This window comes from Apium graveolens, chromosome 4, assembly GCF_009905375.1.
Source record: "Apium graveolens cultivar Ventura chromosome 4, ASM990537v1, whole genome shotgun sequence".
In the NCBI taxonomy this organism is placed as follows: domain Eukaryota; kingdom Viridiplantae; phylum Streptophyta; class Magnoliopsida; order Apiales; family Apiaceae; genus Apium; species Apium graveolens.
Window position 1 is genome coordinate 49973349 of NC_133650.1, and position 19463 is coordinate 49992811.

General features: G+C 36.5%; 2 protein-coding genes and 1 non-coding gene across 4 annotated transcripts; 1 reads left to right on the forward strand and 2 right to left on the reverse strand.

The window, feature by feature from the left end:
* Positions 1–9509: 9509 nt before the first annotated feature.
* On the reverse strand, positions 9510–10868 carry LOC141716733 (uncharacterized). 2 transcript variants are annotated; one of them, XM_074518921.1, is made up of 2 exons: positions 10608–10868; positions 9510–10495 (listed from the first exon to the last, which is right to left on the reverse strand). In XM_074518921.1, exon 2 carries the CDS (start codon positions 10488–10490, stop codon positions 9744–9746), a length of 747 nt encoding a protein of 248 aa, XP_074375022.1. In that variant the 5' UTR covers positions 10491–10495; positions 10608–10868; the 3' UTR covers positions 9510–9743. The 2 variants fall into 2 exon arrangements, with proteins under 2 accessions (XP_074375022.1, XP_074375023.1); XM_074518922.1 differs by having other exon boundaries at positions 9510–10501.
* Positions 10869–13232: 2364 nt separating this feature from the next.
* Positions 13233–13792, forward strand: LOC141718537 (uncharacterized). Its single transcript, XM_074520918.1, has 2 exons — positions 13233–13415; positions 13505–13792. The coding sequence occupies exons 1-2, from the start codon at positions 13233–13235 to the stop codon at positions 13790–13792; spliced, it is 471 nt and encodes a 156-aa protein (XP_074377019.1).
* Positions 13793–15895: 2103 nt separating this feature from the next.
* LOC141722574 (small nucleolar RNA R71) lies at positions 15896–16002 on the reverse strand. Its single transcript, XR_012575587.1, has one exon. It is a non-coding gene; the product is annotated as a small nucleolar RNA R71 (small nucleolar RNA).
* Positions 16003–19463: the final 3461 nt, after the last annotated feature.

Sequence of the window (19463 nt, forward strand, 5' to 3'; positions counted from 1 at the left end):
GGGCTTAAAATCCAGGCCTTCTGTTGAAACGGTTCTGGAAATTTCCTGGTCCCTTCTCTTTCTGAGCTGCTTCACTCTCACCTTCAATGATCATGGCCTTCTGAAAAATAGCCGTATAAGTCGTTAGCTCAAATACAGCTACTCTGCTACGAATCCATGGCTTCAGTCCCTGATGGAATCTCTTGGCCCGCTTTTCATCCGTATCCACTTGCTCAGGAACAAATCTGGCCAATTCAGTGAACTTGGTCTCATAATCCGCGACCGATAAGTTGTCTTGTTTCAGCTCCAGGAACTTGATCTCCATCTGGTTCTTCATGAAGCGAGGAAAATATTTTTCCAGGAAAAGATCAGTGAATCAATCCCAGGTCACCACACCTTCCCCTTCCAAAGCTTTCTTCGATTCCCACCAGTAATTGGCTTCACCTTTCAGAAAGTAGCTGGCAAAATCCATCTTCTGTTCTTCCTCAACTTTCACCAACGTGAAAGCCTTTTCCATCTCGTTCAGCCAAGCTCTTGCCTTTGTAGGATCTGTGGAACCGACAAATTCTGGAGGCTTTACTGCTTGAAATTGCTTGAAAGTGACTGTAGGTGCTGCTGGTGGTACTTGATGTCCTAGATGAGCGGCTTGCTGTGACATCTGTTGTTGGAACTGCTGCTGTTGCTGCTGCATTTGTTGTTTCATCATCAGCATCTGCTGTTGCATGAGATGAAACATCTGATCCATTTGGTTATTATTGTTTTGGTCCTCGGTATTTTCATTAGACGAGTCAGGTCGTACTTTTCTTTTGGGTGCCATCTTTCTGATAATAAAACAAATGGGTTCTCTTAATAACAATATAATAAACAGGTGTTATGGAATGGAAATAGTCTTTATAATATTAAAACAACGTTAAAATAGTTGATATGGGGAAAGAAAACAATTTATTAAATATCTAAATAAATAAAACAGTGCGATGTGTAAATAAATCCTTTTTAAAGTACTTTTAAAATTTTTGAAAACATAAAGGGTACAACATGATTGTAAATAAAACAACATCTTTAAAATATGTAATGGTAAAACAATGAAATAAATGTAAATGCTTAAATGACTGGAAAATAAAGAAAACGTAAAAAGATTCATCTTATATATATATGGGTAGGACACCAGCTGCAGGTGTCAATTCTTGATACAAAAGCCTATGATATGTCAGTCGTACTACTACTGCTATCAGTCAAAACTAGTAGCTACAATCATACAAAATAGTCATACAATACTATGCTGCCTCTATCTACAAAAAAATATACAAGATACAACACTCCTCCGTCTGCTAGTCTCAGAATCCTGATGGCACATGGCTCAGCTCCTCCTGCAATGCCTCTAACACTGCCTCCGTAAGTCCCATCGCCCTGCGGTATGCTACCTCTGCACTCATATCCTGCTGCCTCAGATCAGTTGCTGCTGAGAACTAACTCTGTGAATCTGGCGTAGCCTCTCCCTCAATATGTAGTCTGGGTGAAGTGCTCGAACGGGACCATCCGCCTGGGTCTCAAACAATCTAAGGATCTCTCTACACTGGTTCTGCTATCTAATCCGCTCCTCTCTCTCTGCCTGAAAACGCTGGTATGTAACTGTATGATGCTCACGAAGATCCGTGCGGGAACCTCGAGAAGGTAATGGCCCATCTACTACTACCTCGTCCATGAACTCCGGTTGTGGAAACTGATATACCCCGGGAACAGGGGCATAGATAGCTAAAGGGGAAGGAAATAAGACAGGCTGCTCCATAGGTGCATACACTGGTGGCTCTGCCTCAGGCTCCATCGGTGGAATCTCTGGAATCTCGACTGGTGGCATAAGAATCTGGGGCTCTAGATCCTCCCACTGCGGAAGATCAATCATGTCAGGAATATCGAACATCGGAAACTCTAGTGGTGGAAAATCTGGTATCTCTGGCTCAAAATATGGAAAATAATCATCAAAATCTGGTACCTCTGGTGGAAGTGGCATCTCTAGTACTGGTCCAGGTGGTAATAGTGGAGGTTGTGGCAATGGAGGAAAGATCTACTTTGACACTGGAGTCACTACCGGTGCAACCACTGGATCTGTCTCGGTCCGCTCCGTAGAAGATGATAAAGAAGCCATCTAATATACATAACAATAATAACACAAAAACAATCAAATCACAATCCTAAAACTCATTACTTCTAATCACATAAACAAACAATCCTAACACTCTTACTTCTATCCTATCTGATCTTCCTATCTTATCTTAATCCTAACATTCTTGTTTTCAAGGGTCAAAACTTAAGCTCTGATGCCAACTATAACACCCTCCAAATCCGGGATATAGATTTGGGGCATTATTAATAACAACTACTAACTAAACCTGCACAAGCGGAATATAAATATGATAATTACCCTGAACTACTGCTACTCAGGATCTTTTAAGGTTAAGAGTTGAAAACAAGAACCACACACTAACTTTATTACAGACCCAAATAAAAACAATCTGTCTCAAGAACTCTCTTTGTTATAAAACTTTATTCTATCCACATTCTCATCACACAACTTTTATTCAAACTACACAAAACTTTTATTCAACCCAACATTACTACTTATCCTGTTACACCTGATCTGGTAACTCAAAACTCTCTTCGGGAATATGAAGGAACACTCTTGGTATAAGAGGGTCCCGCTGCTTGACTCGCTTCTTGACTACACGGGTCCTGATGGGTTTCATTCTCTACCTTAACTGTAAAACAATAGGAATAACAATAAAAAGGGATGAGCCAAAATTGCTCAACAAGCCTGCAACAATATATATATAGTATAAAGAGAGAGAAATAAGTGAACCAATAAGCTGCTGGTTTGAATAACCATCTGTATCTGTATAGGATAATAATTTGCCAACATTGGCGAGTGCCAAATGAACAAGACTGGAAACAAGAACCAACATATGCACTATAACCTGCTGATCAGTCAGGATACAGTGCGGATCTATACCCAACTGCATAGACCCAACCAACATAAGGAGTACTCAGGCAACTATGGCCTATTAATTAAAGGTCTGGGTAAAACCTAGCCCATATAGTAACCATCCAGTCCAAAGCGAAGCATCCGGAACAATCGGAATGCTTTTGATGTATCCCAATACTAGGATATATGAAAGTATATGTAACAAGGGTAAAAGTATAGGAATACGAATAAAGGATTCAATAAATTGGGAGGAATCAAGAATCAAAGTGAAATAGAAACAAGATTCAATAATTGTGTAACACTGTATATGAACAAAAATTATCAAAGATAACTGATATGGGAAAATGAGATAACTGATCGGCCTTACTGACACCGAACCAATCATAGAAAGATAGTCGTTTAGATAACTTACTATATACGTGTATCTCGAATTGATATCACGTAACCTTAATAGTCTACCCATGCGTTTCTATCTGACTTGCATATAGACACATATAATTATATAGCATGTAAGGTTCACATAACCACGTAAAGCACATAGCACATAAAGCACATAATTAATTTTTTGGACTTATAAATATTTTTGGAATCGATTCTAGACTCATATCTGCATTAACTAGCCCTATCTGATTTTATTGCAATTTTTCGGGATTTATTTGACTCGATTATACCCCTAATAGGGCCTATGACCAATTAATTATCACAAGACCACTCTCTTCTGAAAGAAATTATAACTTATAATTATTTTTATTGGATTCGTTTCATTTTTCTGAGTCTAGGGGTCTTCGTTTTGCTCACATCGGACTAACGGTTTAATTATTATGAATTAAACAAGATTTAATTAATTAATAATTAATTATAAATAATTAATCATAATTAAATAGTCCTTAATTATATTTTTAAATAATTAACTAATAATTATTGTATTTTAAAATAATTAATCCCTAATTATTAGGATTAATTACTATTTATTACAATTATTTACAAATTAATAATGCTTACTCGATCAGATCGATTATTTATAAATAAAAAATCGATACAACTAACTGATACGCTATTTATCGAATAAATACTAATTACTCGAATTATAATCTAACTCAACGATTAACTACTCGTATAAATACGAGCTACTCACTATTCTCGAATACTATCGAACTATTATATTATTACTCTAACTTATACGATTCGTTAATCAATTAATTATCTGTATTTAATTATACGATACGAACAATTATTACGATATTCTTCGAATAAATTATTGCTCGAATAATAATTCTCATTATCGAATCACTACTCGTATGAATACGAGTTACTCGTAATATTAACTAATTATCGGATTATTAATCGTATTATTTAATCCTTATTTATTAATTAATTACCTAATTATTAATTAATTAGATAACTAATAAATAATTAGATAAATAATTAAATAATTAAATTCGAATTTATAATTTAATAAAATAATTTAGAAATTAATTATAAGATTTTTCAGAATTTAAAACTAATTTAAATTCTCAAGGCTAAAGCAAACTTCTCAATAGTTGAATAATTCAACTCAGCTCCATGCAGAATTTTGCTGACATAGTATACGGGTTTTTGGATTTTCAGTTCCTCCTTAACCAACACAGCGCTCAAGGCACTCTCTGAAACGGCCAAGTACAAGTATAAAACTTCATTCAAAGCTGGTTTGGCCAACAACGGGGCCTCAGCCATATATTTCTTCAATTTCTCGAATGCGTTCTGGCTTTCCTTAGTCCATACAAAATCTTTAACCTTCTTTAGGGATTTAAAGAAGGGTAAGCACTTGTCTCCGGATTTGGAGATGTAACGTCCCAGAGCTGCAACCCTTCCGGTGAGTTTCTGAATGTCCTTTATGGAACGTGGTGGTTCCATATCTAGAATAACCTTTATTTTATCAGCATTAGTCTCGACTCCCCTCTTGCAGACCATCAGGCCTAAAAACGTTCCGGATCCCACTCCGAAAGCACACTTTGCAGGATTTAGCATCCTTTTGTGATATCTCAATACCTCAAAAGCTTCCCTCAAATGGGTTATGTGATCAGCCTTTAACAAACTCTTGACTAACATGTCATCAACATAAATTTCCATAGTTTTGCCAATAAGATCCTTGAAAATCTTATTTACCAACCTTTGACAGGTAGCTCCTTAGGGATGTCATCCTTATGCTTCTTGATCTGATTGTATCCACTGAATCAATCCATGAAGCTCAACATCTCATGACCAGCAGTAGCATCTATTAATGTATCTATCCTCGGTAACGGGAAACAATCCTTTGGGCATGTGTCATTCAAATCGGTGAAATCCACATAAATCCTCCATTTTCCATTGGCCTTCTTTACCATCACAGGGCTTGCTAACCATTTTGGAAATTGTATCTCATCGACGAAACCAGCCTCCAAGAGCTTCTCTACTTCTTGTTTAATAGCTTCTTGTCTCTCTGGAGCAAAACTTCTTTTCTTTTGCTTCATTGTGTTCCGATTCAGATCCACATTCAGCTTGTGAATAATCAGTTTCGGGTCTATGCCTGGCATATCAGCTTCCGACCATGCGAACACCTCACTATTTTCTTGCAAAAATTTTACCAACTTCTCTCTAAGGGGCTCCTCTAGTGTGGCTCCAACGAAAGTCACTTTCTCGGGATCCTCGGGAGCCAAAGGAATCGAAACCAGAACCTGCCCCCCAACTCCATCTGCCCTAAGAGAGGCTACGTAACAACTCCTTTCCATCTTTTGATCTCCTCCCTCTTCTCCAATCCAATTCTGGGTGGGAAACTTCATAACTGAATGGTAGGAAGAAGGGACTGCCTTGAAGGCATGTATCCCTGTTCTTCCCATGATAGCGTTGTAAGTTGAACTAGCCTTCACCACCACAAAGTCCAACATCTGTGTTGCTTGCCTTGGTTCCTGACCTATCATTATTGGCAACTTAATTATCCCTTCCACGGGGCATTCCACTCCTGCAAATCCATATATCGGCATATCGGTTGGGGTCAATTGAGAATCATTATAACCCATCCTTAAAAAGGTGTCATGGAGCAAGATATCCACTAAAGCACCATTATCTACAAGGACCCTCTTCACCGGGCTGTTCCCTATTATTGGTGTTATGACCAACAGGTCGTCATGAGGAAATTTCACACCCTCTAAGTCGGAATCATCAAAAGCCATTGTTACTCCTGTCCTGGCCCTCTTCGGGGCTTTCCCAACAATATGCATAACTTCTCGGGTATAAGCTTTTCTGGAGTTCTTGGATAATCCAGCAGTGGTTGGTCCTCCAAAAATTATGTTTATCGCAGGCCCTCGGGGTCGCGGTCCTCCAAAGATCGCATTTATCACCGGTCCCCTAGGTTGGGGATTTCACCCCTGATCTTTTTGATCTCTTCTTCGATCGTCAAAGTTCTTTCTCACGTTGTTGCTCCTATCTCCTCCATCTCCAGTATACTTGTTCAATCTTCTTTTTATAATGAGGAATTCAATTTCATCTTTCAGTTGCCTACACTCATCGGTGTCATGATCAACATCCTTGTGAAATCTACAATATTTGCTCTTATCTATCTTGGCAGGATCAGCATTCAAGGGTTTAGTCCAACGAATATCTCGATCTTTCTCGATTTCCATCAAAATCTGGTTTCTAGGAGCATTCAGCTTAGCATATTCAGTGAACTTTTATCCAGGTCCTCCCTTCTTCGGAGTCGAGTTATTACTTTGCTCAGTTCTAGGATACTTGTCCTTTGCAATATATTCCAGATCGGTTTTCCGCTTCTTGCCTCCAGCGGGCTCATTACTTACTACGGTCTTCCTCATGCTCTCTTCCACTTTGATGTACTTCTCGGCTCTATCTTGGAGCTGCAACATGCTTTTAGGGGGGCGCTTGGCCAAGGACATCTTGAAGAACTCATCCATAGTTCCCTGTTGCAGTGCTATCATAGCCACCTTGTCATCAAAGTCCGGGAATTTTAAAGCTTCCTTTGTAAAACAATTCAGGTAATCTCTCAAGGATTCCTTCGCTCCCTGCACAATGCTCATGAGGGATGCTGAACTTTTCTCATGCACTCTCCAGCTGATGAAATTCTTAATAAAAGCCTGACTTAATTCTCTGAAGGACCCAATAGAGTTTGGGGGCAAACGACTATACTATCTTTGATCCATACCCGACAGGGTTTGAGGAAAAGACCGACACTTAATAGCATCATTCACGGGCTGCAACAACAGTGCATTGGAGAATGTCATGACATGATTAGCGGGATCTCCCGTGCCATCATAGGCTTTGATAGTGGGCATCTTGAACTTCCTTGAGATATGGGAATTCATTATCTCTTCAGTGAATGGCGGAGTAGGATCATTGGGATCTCCAAGGGGAAGAAGATTGCTCGGATCAACCCTTGTGACAACAGCCCTTCTCTGTATTGGACCATCCAGGTGTATGATAGGAGGATTTCTCCCCCTAGGTGGCAATGGGGGCCTGGGAACCTGGTGCGCCTCCAAGTCACGCTTCAGCCGTTGAATCTCAGCCTCATGGGCCTTGATTCTCTCCTGCACTTCTTGGAGATTCACCCCCTGGGTGCTCCTTGGACGTTGGTTACCATCATCCATCGGCTCTTTACCAGCACGCCTCCTTCTTGGGGCCACTTCATCATCCGAAGATTCGGAGTCTCTCTCAGTGTAAGGACCAGAAAATTCCTGATCCTCAGGGAGAGAAGCCAACCCTTGTATGTAGGGAGGTGTTCGCCCTCGTGCTTCACCCCGTCCAGCATGTCCACTCCCTCCAACCTTGGGGTAAAGGGGCATCCCATAAGGAGGGTTAGTAGTCACAATAGTTGAGTACTCATACCCAACGGGTCAAGAATTCACAACTGTATGTAGCTGTTGAAGTTGGGAATTCGTCCCTTAAGTAGCCGAGGGAATCGTCCCTTGTGGCTGAGGTTCAGTTGCCCCTACCTGGGCTCCTCCTTGGGTGGCGGCATAGGTTGAATGCGGAGGTACCTCCACGGTTGACGCAATCGTTTCGGTTGTCCCCGCGGGTGTTCCTCCTTCAATGGCACTGATTGTTCTCCGTGTTCTCGCCATGATTGTTGTTGTGCTTTCCCACAGATGGCGCCAAATGTTATGGATTAAAAAAATAAGGTATATTAATTGCTGTATTTATTACTAAGGTTCGGGAGCTCAAGGCCTTTAATGACTGCTCTAGTGTTTCGTAACTTAATTCTGCCTTTACGAGATGCCTACATATCTCTGTGAATTAGAGAATCAAGCCAGAAAATGTAGTTCTGATTGAGGGGTAGATCCCTTTATATAGATGTTGAGAGTCCTTGAATTGGACTAGGGATAGGAGACTTGTTGATCAAGTTCTCAGACTTTGGATAGACTTTGAAGTCCTAGAATAGAGGAATCAGATTCCTAGTTGGTGTAGGTGCCCTTGAGGCTATCTTTTATGGAATTACATCATCGTTAGGACTTATTTAATGAGCTGGTAATCCTCCCTATTTATTAATTACGAAATTAATAAATAATCAGGACTTTGGGCCTCATTAAATGGGCTTCGTTATTGGACCGCTTCTGGTCTAATTAATTCAACATTTATTATATTTCTAGGCTAATTTTAGGCCCATATCAATAATAGATAAAATAAATAAAAATTTGAAAAAAAAAGATACAGTTCTTTCGGTTCTTCCATAAAACGAATCTGGTTTGATTCAGTTTCCTTTGGATCCATCCCTACTATTAATTGGACTCGTGTATTTGCACATATTTTAATCTAGTATATATATTAATAGTCAAGTAGGTGTGCAATTCATAAAAAAGAAATATCAGAAAAGAATTGAATCATTAATCATGCTAACGAGTCCACTACTTAGCATACTAGACAGACTAATAAAATAACTGAACATCACTGAACATCACTGAACATCGCCATCTCTTTATGTTGATTTCGGCTAATATTGTCATTTGCAGAAGTACATCTAACATCTTCAAGCTAAAATTCTGACCTTATTTTAAATTTGGAAATTAATTCGGGTTTTGAATTAATAGGGCCGGATTTTCTGAAAACTAGGAGGGCCTATTTAAGATCCGTGTGCAGAGTCAAACTCGACCAGACTTTTATTGCAAACGAAATTTGGATTTTGATTCAATCAGGATTTTTACCAACTGTAGAGGTTAGTGATATATGGTTAACTTGTCCCATTACATTACCTAATCCTTGGAGTAGGTTATTGTCTACTTTGTTGTAAAGGTACCTAATCTTGAATCATATTATTTGGCTTCTTCAAACCTAAAAGTAATCATCTAGAATTTGTGGATCACCACCAAAAAGAGTAAATAATTTGGTCATCACATTCCAGATTACCTGTGCATGTCTCAATCTGATACAAACAAAAGACCCTGTGAATTATTTGAATTTTAACATATTTTCTAACACATGAGCAAGACCCCATACAACGTGGAGTTTATTCATTGGGTACGACCTTTAAACTTCTTAGAATAGCTCGTTTCTACATGTAACTATTTTGTTTAATCAAGTAGTAAAACTCTATATAGTATAAGTTTAAATCAAATGTAAACAATATTTCAGAAGAAATCAAAAGATTGAGAAACTGTACAACCATGAGATGGCCTGATTTTGTGTCTCTTAAGCTTGTGTGACATGTTGATATGCAACCATGAAATCACATGACAAAGAAGGTAACTTCTTTAACTCAAAATAACCAAAAAAAAGAAAGAAAAAGAAATCGACTGCCATCAAATAAAGCAGGTCGAAATCGCAATTATTACTTGTTCTTCTTCTCCTTTTTGTTGCGAAACAGATAGCCAAAGCCGAAGAGATGAAAAGCAGTTGCTTTGCCAGTATAAGGAGGTGGCAGGTTTAAAACAGGGCTAACATGAACACCGTTACTATAAGATCCTCCATTATTCTTCTTCAATGCAGGCTTTTGGGACAGTTCGTACGTGTAACGACTAGAAGAAGTGTGCTTTGGCTGCTTCTGAGACTTCTGTTTCTGAATATCCTTTGACATTTGTCTTTGACTATGCTTAACTGATCCAGTCGAGTTGCTTCTTAACAGAAGAGGCAATGACCAAAATGAACCCCTTTTCTGAGAGTTATCACATTGAACGCTATTACTTCTCTTCGTCCTCCAAAAAGACTTGGACTGATGCTTTTGCTCTGATTCAGCAACATTGGTCGATATCTCCTTTGGTGAGCGTTCATTGGTGGAAGGTGGAAGAGGAGGAAGGGACGTGTTTCTTTTTGGACGAAACTTTTCACCAAGTTGAAGAGGACGAATTAGGCCATCGGAGAATAGCTCATCTGCTGATGACGCTTGGTTTTCGACGATATCACTGAAGGAAAAATTAAAATGATCATGGTTCGAGTCAACTAGTGTAGAGTCTGTGCAGTACGTGGAATCTGATAGCGGTAGTTGGCAATCTTCCATATTGCAAAGATCATAAGAGAACGAAATTCGAGGACTTGTGATCAATTCTGAACTCTCAGAAGAGCACATATCAATGGCCATGGTATCTGAAACTTGAAGAAACAGTATAAAATTAGATAAAATAGAAAGAAATAGAGAAAATTAATGAGGATCATCACAACAAACGGTGGGATTTAAACGTGAAAGATTAAGACTTACATTAAAGAAATAGAAGAAAATCTTATCCGATATCGCTTAAATGGTTATCCAAGTCAAAAGAAGAAGGCTATGACAATAATTCTGAGCTCAGAGTTATACAAATGAAAGAAATTTAAATAAAATAACATTTGGAGCTTAATATGTGGAACATTATGAACTGAGTTAGTTCTTTCTTGAAACAAGAGGTGGGGGATGTCACAAAAGTTGAATAAGAGCTGTTGGCTTATTCTTCGTGTGTGTTAGCCTAAATTATCTATATATTTCTTCTTTCCTTTGACATATATAAAAAGCTTCTAGGAAATTAGAATATCTTAAGCTACCATTGACAACTTTTTCAACTGGTTTAAAATACCTGACTGAATAACGAACAGTTTCTTTTTCAAATTAAACTTCCTCAAAGAAAGTTGCAAAATTTCCACAAAAGTAAAAGGTCCTTGTATATATTCAATTGGAAAGTAAAATATAATATTGTCTAAAATTATTTCTATTATGATAACACTTCATATGTCTGAAAGGAAGTTTGAAACTTTATAGTGTACCTCCTGGTGCTTTAGATTGGTTTCTCTTTATCAAAGCTGTATCTGTGGCGATAATTGAGTGTCTATTTGCAATCTGCTAATTCTGAGTCTTGATGGTTTAAAACTTAGTGTACTGACGTTATTGATTAATCAAGCATAAAATCACAACCAACAGGCACTCTTGGACTTACAGGAACAACCTAACACAGATATGACTATGAGTGATCTGCACCATATCAGTACAACTTGAAGCTCCAAAAACTTGTGAAATTTAGTAGAAAACGAATATAAATTACCACCAAATCACCAATCACCAAAACAAGTTTTCGACGTGTGTCTTAGAACATCAATATGCAGACGTGATCCAAATGTCATTCCTCAGATCTTTGTAAAATGTCTTAGAACATCAATTTGAAAATGTAATAACTTCGAAAATATTATTAAGGTTATTTGGCTGATTGCCCAGCAAGACATAGAAGAGCATTTCCGACCAGCTACCCTATTTTAATTTTGACTGGACTTCATAGTAAAATGATGGAAAGTCGTATTTATTGAAAGTTGATACCGACTTGCTCACCGTTAAAAATATTTAACCAAATATAATGGTGGGACAATTTTATATGTGGATTCAACAAGAACAGATAACAAACTAAATAACGAAATAAAATATAAAGGTAAAATAAGATATAATTAGAGACTGAATTGACAAAAAAAGGAGAAAATCACTCAGCTCTAACAAATGCTTTAACAAAGTCTGATAGAACAATCAACAGCTGAGTCTCCTAACACTCAAGAAGACTAAATTGTTTTTGAAGAGATTATTACCCCAGTTACGCTGTGTTGGGTTGCAGCAATATTACTTTCAGGATAAAACAACACAGAACACTTTGATTACATATACTTAGTACTCAACAACGACCTGTGACTCAGTTCGCCCAAAAAATCTATGCACTTATAATGTATGTATGTAGGAGAAAAGTGATGTATGTAGGAGAAAAGTGACAGAATTAACAGTTAGGGTTTTCATAATTATAAGTTAAGTCCATCTTCTGACTATATCAAACGTTAACCTTGTATATATTACACAAGCCAAAACGTAACATCGGATATGTCATTAATTAAAATAAATATTTTGACTTAAATAATATTTAATAGAATATTTACTGAATCGGTAACGTAACACATATCAGAGTTTAAAGTCTGATCAGTATATCAACATTTAGTCAGCCAACAACAAATACTGATATACACACATATCAATATTTAACAACAAATATTGATCTCAGGCATATCAGCATTTAACAGCCAAATTAGAGTTTGTTAAACTCTGATCAACAAATGCTGATATCCATATCAGTATTTATTCTGGCCATTCTGCAAATACTGTTGCACGCAATAGATATCCTATGATGTATGTATTTGTATATGTTCTGATCTCGGTATATAATATGCTAACCCCTCGTTGTTTCAGTCATGTTTGTTTTTAAAATTATTATTTTATTATAAATTGTGAAATCTTCATTTCTGATTTTTGTTCTTTAAATTGTATTCCAAATCCGTACTGGCTCACGCCGTATTCTTTTTTGGCTGGTGATTAGGGGGATTTGGGACTGTGTGATGGAGAGTTATCCCATTTATTGATTAGGACTTTAGACTCTATCATTATCTAGACTTAATTATTTAATTAGAAATTTCTAACATTTATATTATTGGTTTGCACAATTTGGAGATTTAAAATTATTTTGGAAAATTGAGACTGTTTAAGTATTGTTTAGAAATATATTAGTTCTCTGTTTGCAGGTTTATAAATTATAGATGATATCTCCTTCTAATTTTTAAGTAGGGGGTGTTACAGTAAGTTAGTTAAGTCAATCTATGGCCTAAAACAAGCTCATGTAGACTGGCACAAAAAATTTGATAAAACTGTTTTAGCTTTCAAATTTTTAGTTAATTATAGTGATAAGTGTGTCTACTATAAAGTTAGCCATGGGTAATGAAAGTATTATGTTTTGCTTGTATGTGGATGATATTTTATTAGTTGGAACCAATATTAAGATTATTAACGAGACAAAAAATATCTTGAAAATGCATTTTTGAAATGAAGGACATGGGTGAAGCTAGTGTTATTCTTGGGATCAAGTTGACTCAGTCATTTAATGGAATAACCTTGTCACAATCTCATTATATGGAGAAATCTATACGTAAGAAGTATGGTTATTCAAATTGTAAACTCGCTAGTATACTGTTCAATCCTAAATTTGGCATTATTAATAATAGTTCAGGGTTTCATGTGTCCCTACTAAGGTATTCTCAAATTATTGGAAGTTTGCAATATCTTGCTAACGTGACTAGACCAGATATCTCTTATTCTATGTCTAGGTTGACGAGATAAACGAGTTGTCCGAACAAGACTCATTGGAAACTATTTCTCTTGGTTTGCATTACCATAGATTTATGGCTATAGTTAAAATGTACTATGATGCAAGTTGGATAGCTAAGAAATCATGTTCTAATGGAGTGACTAGATATTTGTATACCCTAGCGGGTGTTGTATTATCATGGAAGTCTTGTAGAGAAACATTGATTACTCGATCAACAATTGAGGCTGAGTTGTGTGCATTATATGCCACGGGGGAGGAGGCTGAGTGGTTACATGGATTTATGTAAGTGTTACCTATAGTAAGTGTTGAGTGGCATTTATGTCATCTTATAACGCTCCGTAAAGCTTTGAATTGGTGTTATGTACTCAAGTTATTGGTGTTTTTAACGTGTTTTTGTAGTATTTTGCATTTCAGACATTTAACAGGAATTCATGTGATCTAGCATTATTTTGATGCTAATATGGTGTTGAGATGGTGTCAAGAAGATTGCTCGTGAAAAGACCAACTCAACCCGACAAGAAAAGAAGAATTCAAGATTTTTTCCAGATAGTCAGTGCGGCCGGCCCAGGAGTACAGAAGTGCAACGCACCCGCGCTGGTGAAGCTCGCGCCCGCGCCGGGTCAAATTCCAAGAATCCTGTTTCCACTCTGATTTTGATCCCTTGGACTTCTAATCTGCATGGGCTGCTATATAAATATAACTTATGTTCATTTTTCATAAGAAGACGTACCAGAGCTTAAGAAAAAGGTGTAAGCAGACCATAGAGCACAATTCAACGAAGACGAAGAGGATCTAGTTTATTCTTGTGATTCTTTATTTTAAGTTGTAACTTTGGATGCTAGTTTTCTTGCTTGTGAAACTATACTCTTGTTTCGTACTTGGTTTATTATTTATTCAGTATAAAGACTACATTTATTATACCATGCTTTCATCGGAAACCACGTTGATGATGAGTCCGATTATGGGCTAATCGTTATCGTGGGGTTCTAGCGGATTTATTTATGTATTTCTTTAGTTAATTTATTTCGATGCCTTAGTGTTTGGTGATTGTATGATATCCTAGTATTGGTTGTGCTTATTCATCTTATGAGCATCACGAACTTATAAGATAGCGTGTTAATCTTTAATGAAGCGAAAGTGAATTTAGGGATTTAGAACTTGTCATGCTAGCATAGGTTAATGTAATTGATATGCATGATTCGTCGGCAATTTTAATCATCTTACTTGCCCTATGTGATCACGATAAATAACTTGTGCATTGAATCGTTATGTTGTCAAATCTATAGACATATAGGGCCTCAATATAATTGGTATTTATTCAGCTTCTATCTCTTTTGTGGATGTCTGGTAGTATGGTATTCGTACAACGAAAGTTGGCGTTTATCAGTTTCGTGTTATCTGATTAGTTTCATTACCATTGCATGCTAAGATTAAGAACGAAAAGGCTATTGAATGAAGTATTTAATGAAGTTAGAATCCCATGTTTGTGTCATATAGTATTCAACTCTCTTTATTCCCTTAGTTAATGTTCTTTAATATAATCTCTTAGTTAACCGTAGTTAAAACAACCTCAATTTGTTATTCGTCTTAGCATTGGATAATAACCATACCATTGTTGCATAAGTACATTGATTAAAATTAACTTAAACCAGCCCCTGTGGGAATGAACTAGAATTAATTCTATATTACTTACGATCATGTATACTTCCATGAATATTAGCGCGTGTTTTCATCTTAACAAGTTTTTGGCGCCGCTGCCAGGGACTTTGGTGTTAATTTTTAGTTTATGTATTTGTCATCAGTGGTCGTTAAAGTTCAGTGACTCGGACATTGTTACTTACTAATTTCCTTATCGTGTTTTAGGTACTCTAGCGAGCGTGTATGCATACGCATTCTCGGTCTCGTAAGAGAACACTGAATCAAGCTGATGAAGAAGTTGTAGTAGCTAAGGAAGTTTTCGAGGAAGTTCTTATCGAGGAGAAAGTTGAAGAAGAGGCTCTTATTGTAATGGGAGAACCAGAAGCGAATCTGAAGGCTTTGATGGATTACTGTCAACAATAGATTAATAATATTCAGTCTAGCATAGTTCGACCTGCCATCTCGGCTAATACCTTTGATATCAAGTCGAGCACGATTCAGATGATATAGAACTCTGTTCAGTTTGGGGGTTCTCCGACAGAAGACCCCAACATGCACATCAGAGATTTCATCGAGATCTGCGATACTTTCAAGTTCAATGGAGTTTCTGAAGATGCTATTAAGTTGAGGTTTTTCACATTCTCTCTGCGGGATAAAGCTAAGTGCTGGTTACATTCTTTACCGCTAGGGTCTATAACCAAATGGGAGGATCTTGCGCAAAAGTTCTTAACAAAATTCTTTCCTATGGCGAAGACTGCTGCAATCACTTACTCAATTTGCTCTGCAATCTGGAGAATCTTTATGTGAGGCTTGGGATCGCTATAAGGAGATGCTTAGGAAGTGCCCTCATCATGGGATGTCTGACTGGATGATCATTAACTACTTCTATAATGGATTGGGTGCTACTTCTAGACCCATGCTTGATGCAGCATCAGGAGGAGCCTTATGGGATAAAAGCTATGATAAAGCTTATGAATTGATTGAACTGATGGCTACTAATGAATACCATAATCCTACTTGAAGACTATCTCAGGGCAAGGTAGCGGGAATTTTGGAGTTAGATACTGTTAGGTAATGAATTACACACAGGGGGGGGTGAATGTGTTTTAGTGTTTTTATGATTTTCTTGAACTATTTTGGTTTTGAACAAAGTAAATCAAATCTTGTAGTAAGATGTGTTATAACAGAAATTAAACATGCAGCTATAAATAACACAGATTTTTCAAAACTCACTTAATTTTATATTAAAATTAAGAATGTTTTGCTACAATATTTCTAGGCTCTTTGTTGATAAAGAGTTTAGCTTCTACTTGAGAGAAATACAAGAATTCCTGATCTAATTGTTACTTCTAACAAAGGACCAATGTTAACTTTATATTCTACTTAACTACTAGTTTACACAGTGTACAATAAGAGATGCTATTCAATTTAGTAAACTGTCACTAATCATTTCCATTTTAGGAAAAGTATATCTTCCATTTCTTCCTTAGCGTATCTTTGCATACTGTGTTAATTTTGATCTTCCTTTGTCAGTTAATCTTCACCCTTGATCTTGCACACTCTTCAAGCTGCTTTTTGTAGACTTGTCAATCCAACTAGTTGGATTGTTTGTTAATTGTTAATCTTGGATATTAAGCTGGTCTGCAAATTGTACATTGAGATTTTACCTCGAAATCTCCAGTTAGGCATATAGAGGTCTTGACATCTCGATAAGTATAATGACTTATCGAGATCTCTAATACTCCATAGATGATTTGACTTATAGAGGTTTCTGAGTTCTCTATAAGAGAATTTGGCTTATCGAGATCTCTAATCTTCATATCTTTACTTTGACTTATCGATATCTCTGAGTTCTCTAGTGACTTATTGACTTGTCGATAACTCAGAGTTCTCTAGTCAAATTTGACTTGTCGATAACTCAGAGTTTGTTAGTCGCTAAACACGCGCTAAAATTCACGCAAGTATACGCGTTCACAAGTAATTTAGAAGTATTTCTAGTTCAATCCCACAAAGACTGGTTTAGGTTAACCTTGTGATTTATGCACTTATGCAATAATAATATGGCTATTATTCAATGCTAAAATGAATAACATATTGAGTTTTGATTATACTACGATTAACTAATGAGAATTATACTAGAGAACATTAACTAAAGAGAGTAAATAGAGTTGAATAATATATGATACAAACATGGGATTCTAACTTCATTAAGTACTTCATTCAATAGCATTTTCATTCTTAACCTTAGCATGTAATGGTGATGACACAAATCAGATAACACGAAACTGATAGATGCCAACTTTCGTTGTACAAATACCATACTACCAGATATCTACAAAAGAGATAGAAGCTGAATAAACTCCAATTATATTGAGACCTTATATGTCTATAGAATTTGACAACATAACGGTTTAATGTACAAGTTATCTATCGTGATTACATAAGGCAAGTAAGATGGTTAAAATTATCCACAAATTATGCATAACAATAACACATGAACCTATGCTAGCATGGCAAATTCTAAATCCATAAATTCACTTTCGCTTCATTAAGAATTAACACACTATCTTATACGTTCGCGACGCTTATAGGACAAATAAGTATAACTTATACTAGGTTATCATTCAATAACCACACACTAAGGCATTGAAACAAATTAACTAAAGAAATCCATAAATAAATCCGCTAGAACCCCACGATAAAGATTAGCCCATAATCGGACTCATTATCAACGTGGGTTCCGATGAAAGCATGGTATAATAAATGTAGTCTTTATACTTAAATAAACCAAGTACGAGACACAAGTAAAGGTTCAAGAATAAGAAAACTAGCATCCAATATTACAACTTAAAATAAAAAATACAAGATTAAACTAGATCTTCTTCGCCTTGGTTGAATTGTGCTCTACGGCCTTCTTTACTCCTTTTCCTTAGCTTTGGTACGTCTCCCCTTATGAAAAACGTCTTTATTTATGTATATATATATGCTGTAGAATTGACCATGGCTTCAAACTCTCAAAATCCTAGTAGAAACAGAATTCTGCTACCCCGACCTGGATTCTGAATTCTTTTCTTTTCCTTTCTGATTTGAGCTGGTCTTTTCATGAGCCTTTATTCCAACACGATCCAAACACCAAATTAGCACCACAACCATGCTAATTTACCTGATTTCCTGGAAAATGCTTGTAATGAAAAAACACTACAAAAACACGTAAAAACACCAACAGCTTGAGTATAAAGACACCAATTCAAAGCTTTACAGAGCGTAATAAAGTGTCATAAATGCCACTCAACAGATTTCTCTAGTGAATTTTAGCTCTAGATAGAATTATAATATTTTTCCTAAAACAGATTTATTCAACTCCAAGCTTCTTCATAATTCTTTTGAGACATGATCTTCTTGATCTTATTCCAGATAGAATTCTTAGGCTTGATACTGTTTAAAGAAAAAGACTCCAGTCTGCTCCTTTGACATTTTTACAGACTTTAAATGTTACAAATACAAAATGCAAACAAAGATTACAATACAACTTACTTAGGGTTGTCAATTTGACTTAGTCTTGTTAAAGTACATGCATGTTTTGCACAACAATCTCCCTCAATTTGTGAGAAGATTTCTTGACACAAATTCATGCCCGTTAACAAGACTAACCCCAAGTTAAAATGAAAAATAAGACTAATATAAAAATTGACACACAAATACGGCAATGTACATTAGATGATTTTGAGTTGAGTAATTACAAGCATTAGACAAAGACTGAAACTTTTGATTCTTCTCTAATAAGGTCCTTTAGGTATACAAGAATTTCAAGTTCCTCTATGATTGGAGTCCCTGTTAGAGCTTCTATTAGTTTGAGTCTGTTTTGCTTAAGATAACCATCTAACATTTCAATTCTGAATTTTGAAAATGAGCCAGCTTTTACATTCAGAAACCTTCCATCTGTAGAAATTTTTTCTCATCCCTTTAGCTTTAAGTTCTTCTGATCTTTTGATTTAAATTTCAATCTCTTCATCATACTTTCTCCTTTTCTCCTCATACTCTGCTATACCCCTTGCTTTTCTTTCCTTTCTTGTAATCAACCATTCAGCTAGAACTGATCTCCATGCTCTTGTAGCAGTATCCTTATCTTTCAACAAACCTATCACTCTCTTGATTTCTGTTGGAGAGATAGTGTCCATCAAATTTCTGCCCAGAAAAGTGAAGGACCCATCTTGAAAGTAGATTCTTACTTCTTTTAAAGTAACAAACCAGACTCTAACTATTTCCTCATCTAGTTGTTGAAAATAGTCTTCATCTGAACTGCACCAGTTTAAGGGTAG

Coding starts and splice junctions, on each gene's coding strand:
- LOC141718537 (XM_074520918.1), top strand. CDS start 13,233: ATGGGTGAAGCTAGTGTTATTCTTGGGATCAAGTTGACTCAGTCATTT. Junction 13,416..13,504: donor ATAATAGTTCAGGGTTTCAT/GTGTCCCTACTA, acceptor TTCTATGTCTAG/GTTGACGAGATAAACGAGTT.
- LOC141716733 (XM_074518921.1), bottom strand. CDS start 10,490: ATGGCCATTGATATGTGCTCTTCTGAGAGTTCAGAATTGATCACAAGT.